Raw genomic sequence first — 23,139 nt, 5'->3', positions numbered from 1 at the left:
ATCTTACCCGGCAGCAATCTAGGAAACCCCCTCCAAGTCAACCCTCCAACTCCTTTAACTCAACTAAGATGGTTCTTCCTTACAAACTGAGGTCCTGCCTCCTTCCCTCCACCTATTAAAGTGAACCCAGCCAGCCTAGGGTTTGAAACCTGAGCTCTGGCCATGGCCAACCCTGGTCCTCCCTCTCTCATCTATGACAGTATTGATGTGGGCCCAAGAGGGACCAAAATGACAAGGACCACAGGAACATATGTGACTGACTGTTGCATGTGCCTAGGAGTCTGAACAGGATTCAAGTGGCACATTTAACTAAAGGGACCCTAGGAAAGATCTTTCACCCCTCTTTCTGGATTTCCCAAAGCTCACAGTTTGGCACTTAATCATATACAATCTCATAGTTTGGACTGCTGTGTGTGGCTGCAGAATGCTAGACAGCAGGGCCCACATCACACTTCCACCTCTCCCAGCACTCTGCAAATAAGATGTATGTGCGTGTGTGTGTGTCGGCGGTGGGGGGTGGGGGGGAAGTAGCTGGGGAGAAATGCTTACATTAAAAAGTGTACGCATCATACCAGTCAGTTGCCCCCCCCAAAAAGGTGTACACGTGCTTTTATAAAGTGTTCAGCCTTTTTTCTTTTTGTTTTTTATTGTTCCCTCATCCTATCCTGAGGCGGTAATAGCCCCATTTTATAGATGGGAAAAGAGGCTCTAAGAGGTTAAGTAACTTGCCTTGAAATTCATTCTTGTATTTACAGAGAGGACAATCAAGACTGGAAAAGTCTGAGAAGGGGGAAGCAGGGTAAACCTGAAGGGGAAGTACTGTTAGTAAAGGCAGAAATGTGCAAGTTTGTGCACAGACTTACGCTGGGGACATAGAGAAAAGGGAAGGGACATGAAAGAGGACACTGAGTTTGACTTGATGAGATGGGAGGGTTCCTAGTGGGAAACAGAAGGGAAAAGTCAGCTAGTAGTTTGGAAAAGACAAGGGGAAAAAGTCGTGAAAGAGTTGATGGATTGCGTAAGGAAGTCTGAGCTGGGAAGATAGTAAAGACATGACTAAGAAACAGGCTGCCCAATGAGCTCAGTTGGTCAGAGCATGGTTTTATAACACCAAGTCAAAGGTGTCAATCCCTGTAGCGGCCAGCTGCCAAAAAAAAAAAAAAAAAAAGAAAAGAAAAAAAGAAAAAACTCTGCAGTCCTTGTAGGAAGGTGGGTTAGAGGTAATAGTGGGGGCAGGGCAAGAAAACTGTTAGCCCCACAGTACCAGACAAGAGAGAAATTAAATTGCTGGGGCCCAGTGGCCTTAAAGGCACAGCTCCCCAAGTTAAGTGCTGACTTCAGATACCTAATGAAGTGGCAAGTAGGCCAATGTGGTAAGTTCAGCATTTCACTCAACCTCACTCTCTGAGGCAAGACTTTCTTCTCTGAGGCATTCTGATGGCAGACTTAGAACCTCACACATTTTTAAATGAGCAAAATGTGTGATTTCAATACCAAGTTCCAGTATGGCACTTGCTAAACTGTCGTTGGGCAGTTACTTCAGTACTTATGATAATATAGATTCAGACCACAATCCATTTCTCTCTGCAGTCCTACCACTTAAATCTCTGAACCTACTGAAGGTATCAGATGTGAAGACAATTAATGCAACTTTCTATAGGAAACCCCTTTGACTGTTAATACTGTTCTCTGCAAATCGAGCTGATAAAATATGGATGGGAATACTGACAGTGGAAAAGAAGAGACTCAAAATCAAACCAAGAATTAATCCAAACCTAGCCATAAATTTGTTCCCTGTGACACAGGCAGGCCATTCTTTGAGGCTGTTACTCATCCTTAAAGTCACTACCCTGGCTGCTTCACAGGGTGGCTGCGAGAAAGAAGATCCCATTTGGAAACGTGGAGTACTTCATACACACAGAACACAAACATGAGTTCTGTCTTTACTAGGCTATTTTCCCCAACTCCGCTGTAAGAAAGTGGCTGAGGGTAGCGCTGCTTGTCCTCAGCACCAATTCTCACCCACCTACACATCAGGGTTTGACTCTAGGCTTTACACAGAGCAGTTACTGTCACAGAGATCATAGGTGAAGGAGGTGGGTATGAACCCTTGAAACTTGAGCAGAGGTTCCCTGAGGAAGAACTCTGGCTTAGTCAAGTTGTCCTGCTTTCTGTCCACTGTGGCGGCATTTCTGTTCCTGCTTTGTCATCTCCGCCTCTGGTTTGCCCAGCACTTTCCATTTAGGTGCCATATCTTTTATTTTGGCCACGTATACAGCTGAGGTGCTTCTTCAGCAGGGACTGTCACCAGTGCGGCAATACTGTAGTCTTACTGTTCCACTGTGCCTCAGAAGCCTGTTTTGCCTGTTACGTTTTCCTCCCAGCCAGTTGTCTTGGAGTCAGACACAAAGCTAGGCCTTCTGGTTTGCCCTCTCTTGACTCCAGCCTAGGGAACGGTTAGTAAGGAAAAGCAAGTGTCAGGACATGTCCACAAATGCTGGAAAACCACCACCCATCAGTTTTTTTAGTTTTAGCATGCAGGGTTTTAAAAGTAAAAAACCTATTATTATTTTTTTATTGTTTTTTACCAGCAAAAAGAGAGCTGAAGAGAAGCCTCTGAAGCTCTTTGTGTCTGCTGGCATGGTTCTGGTATTCGAGGACTCTAGCAACAATGCCTAGCTCTGGTATGAGCTCCTAAGAAGTTTCTCCTACGAGGAGGTGTCAACCCCCAGGTGGTGTACCCAGACCTGCATCTATCTGGCATGTTGGAGATGGTCCCGAGCCCTGCCTCTGCATTATATGGCTTCCCCTTTCTTGGCCCAAGGCTCTAGAACAAGGTAGCCAGGTGAAGGGTATTCTTTTCCACTCCTCTTGCCCAACAACAAAAAGTATTTTAACCTTGATATTAGCAGGTAAGATTCCATGAGAGTGCTGTTTGTGTTGTTCACCAATGAATCCTCACTGAGTCCTAAAAATGTAGTAGGCACTCAATAATTGTTGAATGAACATAGCAAATGAGGTAAGAATAAGATTACTGAATTCCTGACTGAAAAATACACAGCATATTATTAACTGGGTTACATAAAAGTGAACTATATACAGCGGTGGCTTTATGTCTTCCAGAAATAGGAGACATCAAGCTAAAAACCTAGAGAACCCAAAACAAGAGAAAGGAAGGAAGAAATCAGTTTAAAAAGTAGGGGACGGGGCAGGGGAAGATACAGGGTATTGAAGATACTTGACCACCCCCACTCCCAAACAAATATTACCAAACACAAGTTCAAACTGAGAAAAAGCAGTTTTAATAACACACACACACATTCATAGGACTTTAAACAAGATGTAGTATAAAATCTTAAAAAAAAATAAAAGGAAAGAAAGGAAATCTGCATTTACTTCCTAAGAGCTGATGGATTAACTGGCTGACAGGACTGCCCAGGGAAAACAAATGCACAAATAATGAGGTGCACCAACACTGTTAATGAGTAAGAAACAATCAGAGATCATGCTAACTGCTCTATATGCCCTCCACCTGTACCCTACTCTTGACTTCTTACAAACTAGGATAGTCATCGCCTAATTCTCCAACTCAGTTGCTTGTTAATGGGTCACCTCTTAAATTTTTTATTTTTATTTTTTTAAAGATGACCAGTAAGGGGATCTTAACCCTTGACTTGGTGTTGTCAGCACCATGCTCATGAGCTAACCGGCCATCCCTATTTGGGATCCGAACCCGTGGCCTTGGTGTTATCAGCACCGCACTCTCCCGAGTGAGCCACAGGCCGGCCCTTAAATTTTTTTTTTAATTTAAAAATTACTCTTGGTTTAAAGACTCCACACATTATTACTGGCCAGTCCCCACCAACTGTATTTGTTTTGATAAAAATAAAAATGCAAATGTCCCAACTGAGCCTGGGTGACAACATGCCATTTTCTGTCTTTTACATCTGGGGAGATTTTTGGTAAGTCAAAAGCAAGCTACTAAGCCTTCAAAACAGAAACAAGATGCTAACTTTCCAAAAGGTGGCAAAGGCACCACTGCCATCAGGAGATAGAAAATGTACAAATACTCTTTACTGCGACATAGATGCGTTTTGTGCATGGAGAGTCTCTTCACTTAACATGATATAACTAATAGAATTATATTTTCAGATAACAAGAAAAGCGTTTTAGAAAAGGCAAACAGTTACACACAAAAGCATAAACACTTACAAGTACCTTAATTTTCAGCTTGCAATAAGGGTAATAAGTTTGACATACATATCCAGAAAATTAGACAAAGTGATTTTTGGCACAGTAATATTGCCAAACACACCACCACTCAGTGCAAGCTTTGTTTGCCAAGCCCCAAAAGTGACCCGACATTTTCTGTGCAATGAACATTTTCTCCCTCGCTACCATCCCATTCATTGGGCAACAATAGCAGGAGGGAGACAAAGCATGGGGACTTAAGAGGGAGAAGGAAAATACTTGATTTGGGAGAAAAACCATGGGCTACTTGTGCTAAAAGAGAATCACAACATTTTTATGAGAATGCAAATACTGACTGGACTATGACCTGGAGACTGAAGACCTCTACCAGAGTCATAAATACAAGGGCCTAAACTGACGTCTGGCCATTTATTTTATAGGGACAGATGAAGTATTTTTCTTTAATGGAGAAAGAATTAAAAATAGAGACTTTTCTTATTGGAACTGTTAAATAAAAATGTATCAAAGTGGTTTTAAATTTGATGGGCAGTTATTTGTTGAAACTGTAATACAAAAGGGTCACTTAAAAAAAAACCTGAATAACCCACTTGTCCCCCCGTCAATGTACACAATTAGAAAATATTTACACACTGTAATTACAAGCAATATAAGCAGTATTTTATACTTTGAGATTTTGTACACTTTACACAATGCAAAATGAGAAAAATATGAACACTTATAAAATTACACACAAATAATGTATCTACAAAATGTTAAATTACAGAGTGAGAATCCCCATTATTGGGCAGATAGATGCCAGAGTTTCAAGCTTCTGTCAAATATAACTCTTTGAATCTATCTCTTTAACCATAAGTGGCATTTTGTAACAATACCCTTGAGAGGTAGTATCAAGATAATATTCTTACCAGTAAACTCAACAAAGAATAAAACTTTTGTTGGTCTGACTCTTGGAGCCTCATTCAGACTGGATTCCTGGAAACTGAATTTATTTAGTCTTCCCTATAAAATCTCTAACTGCCCAGTGCTTGATGTGAGCTAAAAAACTGATGCTATTTTAAATGATAAATTTAAGATAAAATGCCTTTACTCCTAAGCCTCAATTTAGAGGTAGAAAGTTATTTTTCAAAATTTATTTTCTCATTTCTCAAACCATAAATATCAAGTTCAGTTCCCTTCCCCTCCATAGTCTTTCCCCCCACAACCGGAGACACTAGAGTGCTCAGGAGAGCAGATTACCCAAGCCAATACTGAAAGAACAAAAAAAGTTGGCATTGTCTTTCAGGAAACAAACCATCCTAAAAAGGACACTCAGTCAACAAAAGAATCTTTCAGTTAGCTATTAAGAGTCTGTTAACCACCAAAGGCTTCAAAGGGCCCTTGTGCTAAAACCAGCATGTGCACTTCTACTATCCTTCCACCATTTAAAGCAAAGGATGGCTTTCCAGTGTTTCAGAATTTAGAGCAGCTGTGGTTTTCAAGTGCAACAACTTCAAGATACAAGCACACGAGTGTGTGCATGTGCACACACGTATGTGTGCACTCATGCATGAGCACACAGTGTCCTAAAGAATAAACACCATCTGGGTCTTGGCCAAAGTTATATATACTTATGGAAACAAAGTTTTTGGAAACTTGTCCAGATCTTTAAGTTTTTACAATATAGACTTCTGTAATATGTTTATTAAGGGCCAGAATTCTACAATTTAGCCAAAATTCTACGATTTAACTAGTATTTTAAAAAATATATGCATTTAAAAGAAATCCAAAACAAACTGCATTTCAACACTTTGGCATAAAAACAGAGCCACTACTTTGCAGCTTAACCTCTTCCCCTTAAGGGGACCTGACAACATACCAAACTTCTGTTTCTCAACTGTTTAAATGTTATTTTAAAAATCTAACAGATTTATAATCTTCAACAGTGAAAGAAAATGCATGGATTGAAACCTCCCTGTGGTTTATAGGAGTCACAGAAGAGATTTATGCTTTTTATTACTAAATTCACTTCTAAGCTTTCCCTTTGCATCCTAAAATAACCAAAAGGGAAAATTAAACACAACTGGAATTTGGTCTTGGTTTCCATGTCCAATTCAAGCTGGTCCAAACTCTTTCCTTACATATTTACTGTGATTATCTAAGTGCCACAAATACTATCTAAAAAAAGATAATTGGCTCACAATTTAATAAGAGGAGTTAATGGGGGCAGGTTAGATGTGTAACTATTAGCGGTTTCTACCCCTCCCCTCTTTCTATAGTACTCTGCTTGTTTAAAAGGTCAATTGTCTTAACAATTAAGCAGATTACATTTCATATCTCCTTCCGAAAAGGCAATTTCTTCATTACCAGCTTCATACTAGACATTCAAGTGGCACATTCACTGTATACTTTTAGTATTCCATTGGCTTTTGTAGTATTCCACTCTTCTAGAAAAGATTCTTATTGAATTTTTCTTGGTTCATATTTTTGCTGCTGCAACTCCTGTTAAGAATCTGGTACCCAGAAGTCATGAATCTGCCCCTAGAAAAGGGAAGAGGAAAAAACAAGATAAACTTAAATTATATTATAAACCAATCTTTATAAAACTACTAACCTAATCAGAAAATGGGCTTTAATAATGAAAGCAATAAAATCTTTATATTGTACATTTCTCTGAAAATTTACGGTGATCAGATTCAAATTTCACAACTTGTGGTCTAACAATAAAAAAAGTATAAAATAAGAACAGGATGTTTTTCTCACCATCACATACACGGAGAGATATATTTAAGGAGATTAAGTAATATATTAAGATAATTAATGTAAAGTTTAGCTTTTAAATTCTTTTCTGTTTTAATGCCATATCAACACAGATGGCCAGACTAAAAAAAAAATCTAATGATGTTAGAAACTACAACAACAACAAAAGATAAGATTTTTCAAAGACTTCTCTAAAAGGGCATGCATATCTTAATGGTCACCAAAAGCAAGAGTCAAAATGTCACAACATAGTGAGATTGCTTTTCCTAGTTAATATTCCACATTCCTGTTATTTTGATATAAAATATAAGCAACTTCTGGGTAATGGCTACTGAAAGTTTAGTTCCTGGACCAGCAGCATTGGCATCAATCTGAGAACTTCTTAGAAATGCAGCATATCTAAGGTCCCACCCCAGACCTAATGAATCATAATCCACATTCTGGCAAGTTCCTACTGGATTCCTATGTATATTAAAATTTGAGACGCATCATTTTAAACAATCCTACATCAGTTAATTTGTAAATAATCAGGATGGCAAACTTATTAGCAGGTGTTAAAAAAAAAAATGCCCCTCTTAAGCAAAGGCTCCTTAGATATGACATCAAAAGTATATGTGACAAAACAAAAAAATAGATAAAACTGGACTCCATTACAATAAAAAATTTGTGTGCTACAAATTATACCATCAAGACAATGAAAAGACAACATACAGGATGGGAAAAAATATTTGCAAATTATATATTTAATAAGGGACTTGTATCTAGAGCATATGGAAAATTCTTACAACTTAATAATAAAAAGATAAATAACCCAATTTAAAAACAGGCAAAGGATCTGAATAGACATTTCTCCAAAGAAGCTATACAAATGGCCAATAAGTGCATGAGAAGATGCTCAACATCATTAGTCACTAGGGAAATGCAAATTAAAACCACAATAAAATTCTACTTCCTACTTCCTACTATGGCTTTAGCCAAAAAGACAGACAATGACAAGCTTTGGCAAGAATGTGGAGAAATCACAAACCGCATACATTCTGGTTGGAATGTAAAACGGTACAGCCACTTTAGAAAATTGTCTGGCAGTTCCTCAAAACATTTAACATAGAATTACCATATGACCCAGCAATTCCACTCCCAGGTATATGCTTGAGATGCTTTCATTTGAAAACATATCATATTCACACAAAAACTTGAATACAAATGTTCATGGAAGCATTATTTGTAATACCCAGAAAGTGGAAATAACCCAAATGTCCATCTAATAAGTGGATAAGTAAAATGTGATATATCCATACAATGCAATATTATTTGGCAACAGAAAGACACAACATGGACTCATTCACTTATTATGTTAAGTGAAAGAAGCCAGTCACAAAGCCCACATAGTGTATCTCATTTATAGGAAATGTCCAGAATAGGCAAATATATATAGACAGAAAGTAGATTAGTGTTTGCCTAGGGCTTGGGGGGAGTGAAGAAGGGAATGAGAGTGGTGGAGGAATCGGGTGTGACTGCTAATGGGTATGGGATCTCTACTCTGTAAATAGACTAAAAACCATTGCATACTGTGAGTGAGTGAAATGTATGGTATGTGAATCGTATCTTGATAGAGCTGTTAAAAAAATGTTCCTCACTGAATAACTTCCATTAGACGCAACGTAACATTTTAAAATGGGCTCAACCACTTCCGGAAATAAATTACTAAATATAAAGCAAATAAAAACTAAAAAACATATACAAACCATGCGTTTTTAGTTTATCTTAAGTTAATTAGAAGCAAATGCTTGGTTATACTTTGTTTCAAACAGTATGAAAAGTACCATTTAGCAAAATTATTAAGAATAAATAACTTTAATAAAATGACACCTGAGTAGGCCGACAGTTTTGGATTATTTCCTGCCATTTTCCATGTATCCTGGCAACCAGGTCTTTCACCTTAAAAATAACAAAAAGAGGAAAAAGAATCAGATCAAAACATCTTCACCTACAATCAATTTAAGACTTGCTAGAAAAGATCTGATAGCTGCAATAGGCTCATGCCCAACAACTCAATTTGATGTTTGTCAAGAAAGAGAAAAACTATTCATCTTTTGGAGGGGTTTTCTTTCTTTCTTTCTTTCTTTTTTTTAAAAGATGACCAGTAAGGGGATCTTAACCCTTGACTTGGTGTTGTCAGCACCACACTCCCCCAAGTGAGCCAACCGGCCATCCCCTATACAGGGATCCGAACCCATGGCCTTGGTGGTATCAGCACCACACTCTCCCAAGTGAGCCATGGGCTGAACCTTGAAGGGGTTTTCAAATCATAGCAGTTAATAAGACTTTCCTTTATCACCAAAATCTAAAATACTAAATGCTTAGAACTCAATTTTCCCGTTAGTTATTAAAGATCATCCAGAAAAACATATTCCTGCCTTCAAAGGAACTTACATTTTTGACTTCTTGTCTTCTGAACAACCAAACAGAAAAGCCAAAGGATAGTTTGTGTTATAGAGTCCAAGGCTTTGGCTGTTCCTAGCCTCCCCATTGTGAATGCTCAATGCAACAAAAAAAAGCTTGTCATTTATTTCTACATTATCAGAAGGTCCAAAGTTCACAGTTACTCCTCTCCATATTTTTCAAAGTACTATGAATCCTCTTTAAATACCTGGCATATTCCTACATTTGTACCATTAGCAACTGTGACATTAAGATATGTATATTCTGGTTTTCATCTATGGCTCCTAGCTTGTTCTAATCTTCCACTGCCTTTCTGTCTAGAAGCTGGCCATAAAGAAATCCTCTGACCTATTATCTATCTAATTGTGGGCAATAAGACCCTCATTCGAGAAGGGGTCCTACCCCATACCCAGGAGGAAGGAATGCTACAGAGAGGCCAAGAAGAAACTGAACAGACAGGCTTTGCTGGGTCTCCCCACCAAGTCTGTTAGTGTTAGATCATCCCTTTCTTGTCCAATCACATTTCCACACGGTTGTCCATCCTTCAATCATGCCTATATAATGAAATTTTCATAAAAACCCAAGGGCACACCACACCAGCCAGCTGCCACCCCCCGACCCCCCACCCTCCCGCCAAACCAAAAACCCAAGAGTACAGAGTTCGGGAAATTTCCAGATAGCTGAACACATGGAGGTTCCTGGAGGGTGGCGCACCCAGAGAGGACATGGAAGCTCTGTGGCCTTTTTCCCATACCTTGCCCTATGCGTCTCTTCATCTGTATCCTTTGTAATATCTTTTATAATAAACTGGTAAATGTAAGTAAATGTTTGTCTGAGTTCTGTGAGCTGCTCAAGCAACACTACTAAACACAAAAGGGGTGGGGGGCTTCTCAGGAACCCCAATTTATAGCCAGTTGGTCAGCAGGACAGATAAAACAATCTAGGGCTTGCATCTGGCATCTCAAGTGGGGGGCAGTCTTGGGGACTTGAGCTATCAACTTGTGGGATCTGACACTGTCTCCAGGTAGATAAGTGTCAGAATTGAATTAGAGTTCATCCAGCTGGTGTTCGCTAATTGCTTGCTTCCTTGCTTGCTGATGGGGAGAAATCCCCACACATTTGGTCACAGAAGTTGGCTTCTGTGATGATTATTGCTGAGTAAGAGTACCGGGAAAAACACATCAGCGTGTTTTTTCCTAAAAGCAAGTCTCCGTGCAAAACTCAAACTTTACCACAAAAACAAAACTCTACCACTCTAGAGAGTCTCAGTTGTTGAACATAACTGCTTGATAAAAATGTCTTAAACAAGTCAGGAATTTTATAGCTACTTTAAGTTTATAAAGTAAACTGTGGGGCTGGCCAGAGCTCAGTTGGTTAGAGGGTGGTGTTTTAACACCAAGGTCAATGGTTCAGATCCCCTTACCAGCCAGCTGCAAAATAAATAAATAAATAAATAAATAAATTAAATGAATGAATGAATTAATTAATGAATAAATAAATAAAGTAGGGCTGGCCGGTAAGCTCAATTGGTTAGAGTGTTGCCTTGTAATGCCAAGCTGCCAAAATAAAAAAGAAAAAAAAAATAAAAACAAAGTAAATTGCAACCTCTTCTTTTTTCTCCATCTATTCAGCAAATTAAGTTTTTCCAAAACAATCAACTTTTCAAACTAGAGGCTTTTGAAGAGACATGAGACTCACCTATTTCAGGAAGACCAGCCCCTGAAGCTATTTCCATAGACCACTCTGTCACTCTCCACCCTAAGTAAGAGAAACCCTGGCACCAATCCATGCCAGGCCCTTGGCTTTAAGGAACATAAACTGTGTGGTCCCCTTTAGCATGTCTGTCAGCAGCAGCCACTACCACCAAGTTCTACAGGCCAGTAACTCTAGTCAATGTTCAAAAGAATGTACTTCTGAATCTAGGGTTTGCACTCTAAGGCACAGAACTATCCCCTATATGTATTTGTAAATCTGAAATCTGATACAACTTCATTAGTTGCTCATTTTTGTATTTAACTTAAATTTACTAAAATAAACACATAGACTAAGTCCAAATGGGCATTGTTCAAATGACTAACCTTTGCAGCTAATTAATGTAAGATATAAAGTTACAAAGCTGAGACTTCACATTCAATGACTATCCAAACACAAGAGGGAAAAAGAATCAGCTTTAGGTTACAAAAGCTAAAAGATGAACTGGGAATTAAAAATCCTTAGAAGAAAGTTTTAAAAGAGTATTGTTTAATTTTATGTTTCAGGAAAAACTGGCAAATTATTCTATTAATACTGAAGTTGCTTTCCTATCCCATACTCACATATTTGGCTTTTCTACTGTCTTTGTTTTTTTTTTTTTTTTTTCTTTTTCAAGATGACTGGTAAGGGGATCTTAACCCTTGACTTGGTGTTGTCAGCACCACGCTCTCCCAAGTGAGCTAACCCGCCATCCCTATATGGGGATCCGAACCGGTGGCCTTGGTGTTATCAGCACCACACTCTCCCAAGTGAGCCACAGGCCGGCCCTTCTACTGTCTTTGAGTATACAAAACCTTTAAAAAAAAAAAAAGCTTAGTAAGCTTACTGTTGAATCATTTCCATCCTTGAGCTCAGACTGGGTGACATAGGACCCAGAGATCTGAAGAGTCCTTCTTTTAACACATTCTTCAATGGAATATTCAAAGAATAACAGCTAAATCTATTTCTTCTCTATGAATAAAACAAGTTTTCAATCATAATAAAATTTCAAAACATATATTTATTTAAACAGTGCTTGAATTCTTAAAGCTAACAAGCATAAAGGCTTTCATCTATACAATGGGAAAATACTAAGATGTTTCATTAGTACCGGAAGTATTTTTTTCCTTTGGTGTCAGGAATTTCAGAACAGAAAGTAAAGTGAAAAATGTATTTGCTTTGAGATTTTTCCTTTCACTTTCAATCTAGCTAGAAGTACTAAGCAGATGTTGATTTCTGTCAGTAAAGGAGAAAGTCATATTTCCAATCTTACGTTTTTTATTTTATTTTATTTTATTATTTTTTTATTTTATTTTTTAAAAGATGACCGGTAAGGGGATCTTAACCCTTGACTTGGTGTTGTCAGCACCACGCTCAGCCAGTGAGTGAACCGGCCATCCGTATATGGGATCCGAACCCGGGGCCTTGGTGTTATCAGCACCGCACTCTCCCGAGTGAGCCACGGGCCGGCCCATTACATGTTTTTTAAAGAGAGCCTTATATGCTTCTCTTCCTTAAATACTAATGTAACCAAGATTAAATAAAAAAACTAATATGTAAGGAAAAAAACACTTACCTTAGTTCTGTAAAAAAGTCTTGCATCTTCCCTGATATCACATTTAACATGCTTTTCCAAAGCCCCACAGAGTAGCACAAAGTGTTTCTGTGCAAAACAAATGTAAAGGATGAAAACACTGAAGCATTACAAATTAACAAAGAAGAGATTATGCAGTTAGAACTAAATCATTTAAAAAATCTACTATTCCCCAATTAGCAATTTCTGATGTTAACCATCTAACATAGTACCAGTCATACCAGTGAAAGTAGTCACTTCCACAACAATAAGATTATTATGGTTTACTGCTAGTTAATTTTAAAAACATTAACAATAAAAGTTTTTTTTTGCTATGTATTAACTCACATTAATGAAAATAACCTCAGACCTCAGACTAGGTGACGTAGTACTCAGACCACATTCTCTAATGGAATATTAAAATAACAGCTAACCTATTTTTATCTCTATGAACAACTAAGCTTTTATTAATAGAGGATTTTATTTCCTTGTTTGAAAAACTGTCTTACATTTTGGAAGCATATAGTCTCAAACAGTCACTCTCATATACAGTTGTCCCATGATATCTGCAGAGGATTTGTTCAGGGACCCCCTCCCCAGATACCCAAATCCACAGATTATCAAATCCCTTTATAAAATGGTAAAGTATTTGCATATAACCTAGGCACATCCTCCCATATGCTTTATTTTTTTCTTTTTAATTTACTTATTATTTAAATTTTTTAAAAAAAATATTCTAAGATGTTGTTGCAGAGCAGTTGCCTCCTATACAATTTGAATCATCTCTAGATTACCTAAAATACCTAATACAATGTAAATGCTATGTAAATAGTCGTTATACTGTATTTTTTTTTTTATAAGATGACTGGTTAGGGTATCTTAACCTTCGACTTAAGTGTTGTCAGCACCACGCTCTCCGAAGTGAGCTAACCGGCCATCCCTATATAGGGATCCAAACCCATGGCCTTGGTGTTATCCGCACCACACTCTCCCAAGTGAGCCATGGGCCAGCCCTGTTATACTGTATTTTAAAACTTGTATTATTTTTAATTGCTGTATCATTATATTTTTATTTTTATTCCCTCAAAATATTTTTGATCCTTATTTTGTTGAATCTGCAGTTACAGAAACTGTGAATACGAAGGGGCAACTGCAGTTGGTCAGAATGTAAATGGACACTTTTTGGTAGAGAAATGTGATAATAGCTATTTTATTTAATTAATTATTTTTTCCCCTTAGTTTATTTTTTCTTTTCTTTTTTTTTTTTTAAAAAGATGACCGGTAAGGGGATCTTAACCCTTGACTTGGTGTTGTCAGCACCACGCTCAGCCAGTGAGCGAACCGGCCATCCGTATATGGGATCCGAACCCGGGGCCTTGGTGTTATCAGCACCGCACTCTCCCGAGTGAGCCAGGGGCCGGCCCTATTTTTTCAATTGTACATTTACGGACTCCAGTTTGTTGTTTCAATATATGCATATATTGTATAGCAATCCATTCAGAATAGTTAGCATATCTACTACCTAACTATTTATCATTTCTTTTTGGTATAATATTCAAGATCCTTTTTTCTGGCTATCTTGAAATATACAGTATGATATTTATTAGCTATTTCACCATAGAGCACCAGTACTCATTCTTCCTATCTAACTGTAACTCTGTACCCATTTACCAACCTTTCCCTGTCTGATAATAGCTATTTTAAAATAATTTAACATATTTATAACCTCTGACCTAGCAATTGTATTTTTAGGAATTTACCCTATAGATATGCTTGCAAAACTGTGCAGAGCTACGCAAAATAAGCATGCTCATGTTAGCACTGTGTATAATCACAAAAAATGAAATGCTCATCAATAAGGGTTTCAAAATACTATAGTTAGAAGTGATAATATTTCAAAGTGAATAAAAAGACAAGTTGCAAATAACACAAATAGCAAGACTCCATTTTTGTTAGCATATGCATAAATTATGGAGAAATTGACGGGAGGGAACTAGATTGTACGAATCTTTCACTTTCTACCTTATACAGTTTCACAATAATCATTGTTTTTTAATCAGAAAAACTAATTTAGAAAATGTCAAGATCATATAAGAACATTACAGAAGATGACTATATTAGTTTCCAATAGGGAGAGCAAACAGTTCTATGTACGACAGCATTTATAAAAACACATGAACTAGTCTTGTGTCCTTTTTATCATGCTTAGGAGATACTAAGTTTTAAAACAGGGATTGGAATAGCTAAGATATGAAACACAAGGAATTAAACAAGAATTTTCCTGGCACATCCAGACCAGCAACAGAGCCAGCCCAAAACCCAAAGGGGTCCTGGGAGATGGGGGCTAGGGGCCTTAGCCCCAACCCCACCGCACATCCAGGCCAGAAATGAAACCAGCTGATGCCAAGGATCCTGAGATGGTGGCTGGGCCAGCCCCACACCCACCTGCAACCAGATCCTAGAATGTACTTATTAACCATGTGTTTCTTTGGGGTGTGTGACTTATTAGCTCATGTCCTTCACCAAATTTGTTTAGATTTTTCTAATTCATTTTTAAGAGTTCTTTTTGCAATAAGGATGGTAATCTTTGTATTTTTTTTTTTTTTTTAAAGTAGAGAGTAGAATAATGGTTATCCAGAGAGGCTGGGAAGGGTAGGGGTAGGAGGGAAGATTATGGGTGAACTAATGGGGACAAAACTATGCTATCTACCACAAGTGAATCATTGTGCAAAATATGCATGAATTAAAACAACATACTGTACCCCACAAAAATAAATATAAAACTGAATTTTATTTTATTTTTTTGACCGGTAAGGGGATCGCAACCCTCAACACGGTGCAGTCCGCACCAGGCTCAACCAGTGAGCGCACCGGCCATCCCTATATAGAATCCGAATACGCGGCCTCGGCGCTATCAGCGCCGCACTCTCCTGAGTGAGCCACAGGGCTGGCCTTAAAACTGAATTTTAAAAAACCTAAATAAATAAGAACTTTCCCCAGGAATCTGAGAACAGAATAATTCAGAATAAAAATCTTAATATGGGGAGATAATTTAGAAACACATTTCTGAAGTAGCCTGACTTACCATCAATTTAATTTTTGAAGGCAAATGTTATTCATACAGAAAACAAAAAAGGTGGGTGGGAGAAAAGATTTGATGAAACCAGCTAAAAGCCGGCCTACTTGGTATTTGGCGACATTGGTATCTTACAAATATATTATACTGTTGCCAAGTTATAATGGTTAAGTTCCACTCCAACAAACAGAACTAACATTTGCTGACAAATAATTCTTGTCAATATGATATGGTTGCAAGGTTTCTATTACTCCCTTCTTTCCACTGTACACTGGGATTTCTGTAGCAAAACCAGTTAATTTTTCTTAAGTTTCTTTCTATATTAAGCATGCTCATTTACTCCATCAATAATGACGTCTATTTAAAGACAACAAAAACACTAGACATTACCTACCCGTTGTGCAGAAGAAAAAGAATAAGAACAACTAACTTCACCGACTAAATGAAGAAGAATGTAGGTCAGGTAATATGCCTGTTAGAGAAATGATTAAAATTAACACCCATGAATTAGCTAGCAAAGATATCATACCAGTTTACCCATTAGGAAAGTTGCCCAGGATGGATAAAGGATTTGCTGAAGTTAACTCAGCAGATAAGTAAGGAAAAACCAAGCATCTACACTATGCTGTCTGATTTTTAACTCAAGTGCATTCTTTTTACCATCTCATGAGTGACCTAGTAAAGGTCTACAAAAAAAACCTCCCAGTATTAAACTACCAACAACCATCCTTTTACCTAAATTTTCAACTGTCAAGTTTCCTGAAGAATTTGGTGACTGCAATAAAAAAAATTCACTTTAAAATTGTTTGCTAGAATGTACCTAGTCTCTAAATCCAAAAATGCCTATGCTATCAGTCTGTGGTTAGGAAACTGGTATCAGTTATGTTCATATGTACTCTTTGAGATTGTCTACCCCTGGATACCTGCTTTTCAAGTTCTAAATGAAGACTGTCATCAATAGCGCCATTTGGCTGTTCAGCCCTTTTCTTCGAGACCATTTTCTTTAACAAATCAGAAGGCTTCATTTGCACAAGATAGCGATGTAGGACTGATATCTATCAAAAGAAAGAGGAGACATTGAGCAATACTAAGCAATAGAGTTGCTTTTTGTAGTGTGTCCTCTGTTCATTTTGCCTTCTCTAATTTTGTCCCTTTAGCTTTCTTTATAGTCCAATGATATCCATTTCCCCTTTACCTAAAAGTCATCAGTTGCTTAAAAAGGGATTTCAAGTTAAAGATTTAGTATTTATAATTTAAGGATAAATGCTTAGGAGGAGACCAAATGATATTAACAATAGAGGTCATAGGGAATGCTTTCTGAAATTATTTAAAAGGCAACAAAGTTGAATCTCACTGTGGACAGATGTCATTGAATTATGAAAAGTAGTATTACAAGAAGTTTGGGGGAAAATCAACTAGATTGTGTAATCTGAATACCAATTAATGAGTCTGAGGGTTAATTACTCATGTAGTTCTATTTTATATAAATAAAAAAAAGGAAAGGAAAAAAAAGGTAACAACAAACAAAAGTTAGGAGGCAGATGTTAGAAATCCTATCCCTAGATCTCTTTTTTTAAAATTTATTTTTAATTAAAAAAAATTTATTTTTAAATTTAAATTTGGGGGGGGGGAGGCTTGAACATTCCCACCTGGATCTCTTTTGATGGCAGCAGTATTGCTGAAAAGATCGAGAGCTTTTTGCTAACTATCCTGGTGACTCAAGAGTAGTCCCCATGTATCTCGAATCAAATTTACCTCATTCCACTAAAGCAGAAATTAGCTCTCCCTATCAATCTCTCCATCCCACAGCACTCTGTTCATACTTTTATCACTGGTTTGTTTATTTTGTTTCAACCACAGATAATGTTTTCAAGAGCAGAGTCTCTAATCTAATTCATCTTTTTTTTTTTAACCCCTAGGACCTGGTGGAGTACCTTGTACTTCAATTGTAATTCAAACAAGAACACAGGGACATCCAGATCAGGTTCTATGGTGAGTTTTCTTTCTTTTTTCTTTTTTTTTAAAAGATGACCGGTAAGGGGATCTTAACCCTCGACTTGGTGTTGTCAGCACCACGCTCAGCCAGTGAGCGAACCGGCCATCCGTATATGGGATCCGAACCCGGGGCCTTGGTGTTATCAGCACCGCACTCTCCCGAGTGAGCCACGGGCCGGCCCATGAGTTTTCTTTCTTTCTTTCTTTTTTTTTAAAAAGATGACCAGTAAGGGGATCTTAACCCGTGGCCTTGGTGTTATCAGCACCACACTCTCCCAAGTGAACCATGGGCCAGCCCTGATGGTGAGTTTTCAAATCCAACTAAGGGTAGCATCATCAGTGCTATCAATGTTTGTAAAAAGCCTTCAGTACTTCTCAGAGTGGGACTTCATAAGATGTTTTTTTTTTGGTGTCTGGCTGGTACAGGGATTAAACTCTGGCTGGATCTTTGTGTTATTAGCACCACACTCTAACAACTGGGCTAACCGGCCAGACCCCACAGGACATATTCATACACACTCATATATAGACATAACATAGTCACTACTGAACAAGTACTGGAGGGCAACCACATTTAAGCTCTATGATCTAAAAAGACTAATACTAAAACAGGTACAAGATGCAATTAACGTAAAATAGTTCTACATTTCTAATCTTGTGATAAAATTGCTAACCTTGATAAGATGAATTTAATAAATAATGTCATATTCATATAATAGCACATTATAATTTTCCCAGTAGTTAGTTTATACATTAATTTTTCTGATTGTCCACACCACCCTATGTGGTAGAACGGTAACACCATCTCAATTTCACAGATGAAGAAACTGGATCTTTTTAGTTAAGTACCATACTAAAGATTACATGAACAGTATCATGCCTGAGAGTTGAGATCTAACCTCAGGACTTTTGACTTAGGATTCATCAATTTTCCCAAACCTCACTACTTCTCTCATTTATTAAAAACAAAAAATGTATTTATACCTGAAGATTACTGGCATTAGGGACATCTTCATGTTTCTCATCCAAAAGCTTTGAAATTATCACTAGACTGAGGTACTGCCTCAGTTGCCTGAAATTAGAATTTAAAGTATTTAGAATATATTTTAATCAATACTGCTTGAGAAGCAAATGAATGAGCCCACAGTTCTTCTTTTTTTTTTTTGTCTTTTTCGTGACCGGCACTCAGCCAGTGAGTGCACGGGCCATTCCTATATAGGATCCGAACCCGCGGTGGGAGCGTCGCTGTGCTCCCAGTGCCGCACTCTCCCGAGTGCATCACGGGCTCGGCCCCAGTTCTCCTAATTCTAATTGAAAACATAGACAATGTTTCAAGAGGCTATACAAGAATGTACAAGATGTCAAAGAACAGTAAAATTTTCATGTAAAATATATGCACAAAAAGTTAGAAAGAGTTCCCTGAAGCTTGGTAAATCATTAAGAGCTTATACCTTTTTTTTTTTTTGGTGGCTGGCTAGTACAGGGATCCAAACCCTTGACCTTTGTGTTATAACAAAGAGCCTTTAACTTTGACCCTGATGATTTAGTGGTAGAAAACCTGTCTTATTGCTAGAATTTATTTTTACTAAAGTAAAAAAAATGTTAATTCATTTATTTTTATATTGTGAATTAAGTTATCAGATAAACTGAAATTAAAAATCAAGAATATTACAGAATGATCTAAACAAGAATCAGGATATCAGTGCCTTTTCCTACGACACAATATGTAATAAAAGACTATGATCTATCATTCAAAGAATAATGAATGGAATTAAAGGACCCCAAAGCATTTCTTTAACATTATAAAATTTCTTAACATTTAATTCTCACTTTCAATACCTTCCACGTGATGTCCAGTTAGGGACAAGCTGTACCAACCACAGAAGGTTGTGGGGATGACTGGAGAGTTCATTTATACCCAGACAGAGTTCAGGAACCTCAAAAAAAAAAAGAACAGACAAGATTTCTTTTCAAACAGGACAGCAGAATCAAACATCCAACACACCACCTACATCCTTTCTTACCCTAATGGAAGCACTATTACAAAACAGAGCACTCATTTTTAGAAATAGCACAGCGTCTAGAACCTGCTAAAACGTACACAATACACAGATTCAATTTTATCTTAAACTATCTTAAACAGACCAAACATACATTTATCAGAATTTCACTTGGCTTTTATGTTTTGTGCTACATCATATCTCTATCTATATTTAAGCAGTCCTTCTTGGAAGAATAAAGTGCTATAAACACAAATGCCAGTTACCAAATGGGTATAATAAGAATTGCACAAGATCATGTGTGTGCCTGATCTGTGATTTCTTGTACTTTAGAGATCTTATTCTAGTATTTTAAAAGCCTAACAATTGCTTCAAAATAATCTGATGAGTAGAGGAAGGAAGTATGGGGTGGGGTTAACAGATTAGACGAGAATGACTAAATCTTGATAATGGTTGAAACTGGGTGATAAGTGCTTAGGGGTTCTTTACACTCTTCTCTCTACTGCTGCACGTTTTAAGTTTCCCACTGAAAAAAGGTAAAAAAATATAATTTTTAAAAAGGACTAACAAAAATTACACATGTTCACCCTCCATATAGCTACAACTGTTCAACTCCAATTCTTGTTGTAAGTATGACTCAGTCTATCATTTCACTTTGGTCTCTGCTCAAACGTCATTTCAGAAAGGCCTTCCCTGATTGCCTCATATGAAATAACATAGCATCCTTGCCTTGCTATCTCCTATACCTATATTCTGCTTTATTTTAATTTGCCTCACTTAATTACAACCTGACATGATATTACAATCTACATTTACTTGTTTATTATCTAACCCTCTGACTGGCACAAAATCCCCATGAGGGCAAAGGCTTTTTATTTTTCAACAGCTGAATTTCCAGCATCTATATTAATGCTTAGTCCACAGGAATTCTCCAATGAACACATTTTTGTCAAATGAATAGCTGCAGTTTGAGAAAAGATTCAATTATCATGAAATAATACAGTTCCAGCAAACAGTACCTTCCTCAGTTTATTTTTAATCTGCCAAAGATCTTAATAGAGCTTAGAAACAGAATTAATCCTGTATGCACTATGAAAGTCAAATTGTGATGCTGTACAAAAAAACAATACTGAAATTTTAAGTAATGTTACCTTTGTGTTCCAATCTCTGATGTTTTTCATCAGGTTTATCAGGAGGCTTTGAAGGTCTACTAGAGGAATCTGTTTCAGCTGTTTTTCCAAACTCATTTTAAACAACATTAAAATCAGCAACATTATTTCACGATCCTGGTAACCTTCTGGATGTATAGATGTACATAAGCCTAGAAACTTTTTGACACAAATGCACAGACAGAACAACTTTAGGAGATATATTTTGCTTGAAGAATTTTAAATATAAAATCTTTTTGACAAAAGATGCAATGGTCATCTAATACCTGGAAAACAAGTATCAGATGTCTATAAAAAGGAAGGCAAGAAATACGTTAAAAGTTGAATCAAGTAATATTTTCTTCATTTTTCATTTCTAAGATTTTCTTGTTTAGTATCATTGATTTGATTCAGCCACTAAAAATGTTTTCACACTATTATTGTCTTGTTTTTTGTTTTTTACTTTGGTTTTTTTTGATGTTTTGTCTTTTGATTTTCTTTTATATTATTAATTCTTGATCACTAAGTTAAAATTGTTAAGTAACACTTTTTTCCTTCATACATTCTAATTCTAAAAAATTATTGGTTTCAAAGCTATTTTAATGACATAACTGAGTAAAGTTCCCTTTTACTCCTAATATTAAAACAAAAATAAAAACAGCAAAAATAACTTTTGATACAGACATTATTGCTAAGAAATTTCAGAATGGTAAAAATCACCTGGTAAGAAACAAGTGATTTTTTAAAAAAACCATTAACCACAAAACTACATGATTCTAGCTCTATGCTAAAGACATACAGAAAAGTTTCTTCCTACCTTAACCACATTTAAAATGTTGGTTTCAGGAAGACTTGAAAAAACTGGCTTATAGGATAAATCTTCACTTCCTTTTCCCCCAGATGTCTGTGTTTCAGAACTATTGAGAAGTGAACAGAACGATGTGAAATTAGGCACAAAATAATTACTTTAAGACATACTGAAGAATAACTTTTTGGCGGCTGGCCGGTAAGGGGATCCAAACCCTCGACTTGGCATTATAACACCACGCTCTAACTAACTGAGCTAACCGGCCAGCCCTCAACAACTACTTTTTAAAAGACATTTTGTTGAGGTATAATTGATATACAATAAAAGGAATGTACCGATTTTAAGTTTTGATAAGCATATATACTAATGTAACCACTATCTGAATCAAGAAATAGAACACTTCCATTACTCCCAAAAGTCCCTCATGCCAGATCTGAGTCAATCCCCTGTCCCTGACTCTATGCATTAGTTTTTCCTTGAACAAGATACTTTTTATAAGGTACAGTCATCACTTGGTATCTGTGGGGATTGGTTCCAGAACCACCGTGGATTTTGGTATCCTAGGATGCTCAAGTCCCTTATATAAAATGGCATTGTATTTGCATATAACCTATGCAATCCTCTAATATAATTTAAATCATCTTTAGATTACTTATAATGCTTTGTACAATGTAAATGCTATGTAAATATTTGTTATACTGTATTTTTTGTTTTATTTTTTATTGTTGTATTGCTACTTTTTTTCCCCTGAATATTTCTGGTCCTCAGTTGGCTGAATCTTCAGATATGTAACCTGCAGATACGAAGGGCCAACTGTACTATCCTCATTGCTTTTGGTGTTAGAAAGTGATGTAGAAGGTGGCTGACTACAAAGAACTCAAAATAGTTAAAAGTCTTCATGAGTGGCTTAATGAAACTGCTGTAGCAGGCTGGCCATTTAGGTCAGTTAGTTAGAGCATGGTGCTCATTAACACCAAGATCCAGGGTTTAATCCCTGTACTGGACAGCCACCAATAACAAAAGAAACTGCTGTAGCAAAATAAAGAAACAATTCCAAGCACTCCAATTCCAGTTGAGGTTACCAGTGAAGGCTCATGGAAGAGAAGATACATGAACTTGGCTTTCAAAAGACAGATGATATTTTTTAGTTTTTTGGAAAAAAAATATTCATATATATTAAAAAAACCCATCAAAACATGTCAAGGTACAGTATGCTGTGTACTGCCCTCCCAGTCTGGCCTTTCAGCCACCCATTTCCTCTCCCCACAGACAATTACTACTAGTCTCAGTCCTTCATTCTACAGGCATTTTATGTATAAACAAACAAATATATGAATATGAGTATACGTTTTCCTGTGGTGTAATAAGAAATATATTTGGTATTTGTCCCTGATTCCTGGCTGAGCTCCTAAAACTTT

General features: G+C 37.0%; 1 protein-coding gene across 3 annotated transcripts in view; it reads right to left on the bottom strand.

Annotated features, from left to right (window-relative positions):
• Window positions 1-2,367: 2,367 nt before the first annotated feature.
• The window catches only part of SLF2 (SMC5-SMC6 complex localization factor 2), a 44,560-nt gene continuing 23,788 nt past the window's right edge, over window positions 2,368-23,139 (bottom strand). For 2 of the 3 annotated variants that reach the window (XM_063102597.1, XM_063102599.1), the window contains exons 12-20: window positions 21,731-21,830; window positions 20,917-21,093; window positions 19,605-19,702; window positions 18,750-18,837; window positions 16,694-16,825; window positions 16,165-16,242; window positions 12,698-12,784; window positions 8,818-8,886; window positions 3,315-6,729 (exon numbers count right to left, since the gene is read on the bottom strand). In XM_063102597.1, coding sequence (XP_062958667.1) covers window positions 6,694-6,729; window positions 8,818-8,886; window positions 12,698-12,784; window positions 16,165-16,242; window positions 16,694-16,825; window positions 18,750-18,837; window positions 19,605-19,702; window positions 20,917-21,093; window positions 21,731-21,830 — 865 coding nt within the window. In that variant the 3' untranslated portion in view covers window positions 3,315-6,693. Of the gene's footprint in view, window positions 2,447-3,314; window positions 6,730-8,817; window positions 8,887-12,697; window positions 12,785-16,164; window positions 16,243-16,693; window positions 16,826-18,749; window positions 18,838-19,604; window positions 19,703-20,916; window positions 21,094-21,730; window positions 21,831-23,139 lie in introns of those variants that run through there. The other variant, XR_010024057.1, reaches the window with a different exon arrangement.

Source organism: Cynocephalus volans, chromosome 7 (assembly GCF_027409185.1).
Source record: "Cynocephalus volans isolate mCynVol1 chromosome 7, mCynVol1.pri, whole genome shotgun sequence".
Classification (NCBI taxonomy): Eukaryota; Metazoa; Chordata; class Mammalia; order Dermoptera; family Cynocephalidae; genus Cynocephalus; species Cynocephalus volans.
Note: the sequence above shows the minus strand (reverse complement) of the source record. Positions and strands in the feature narration are given on the sequence as shown.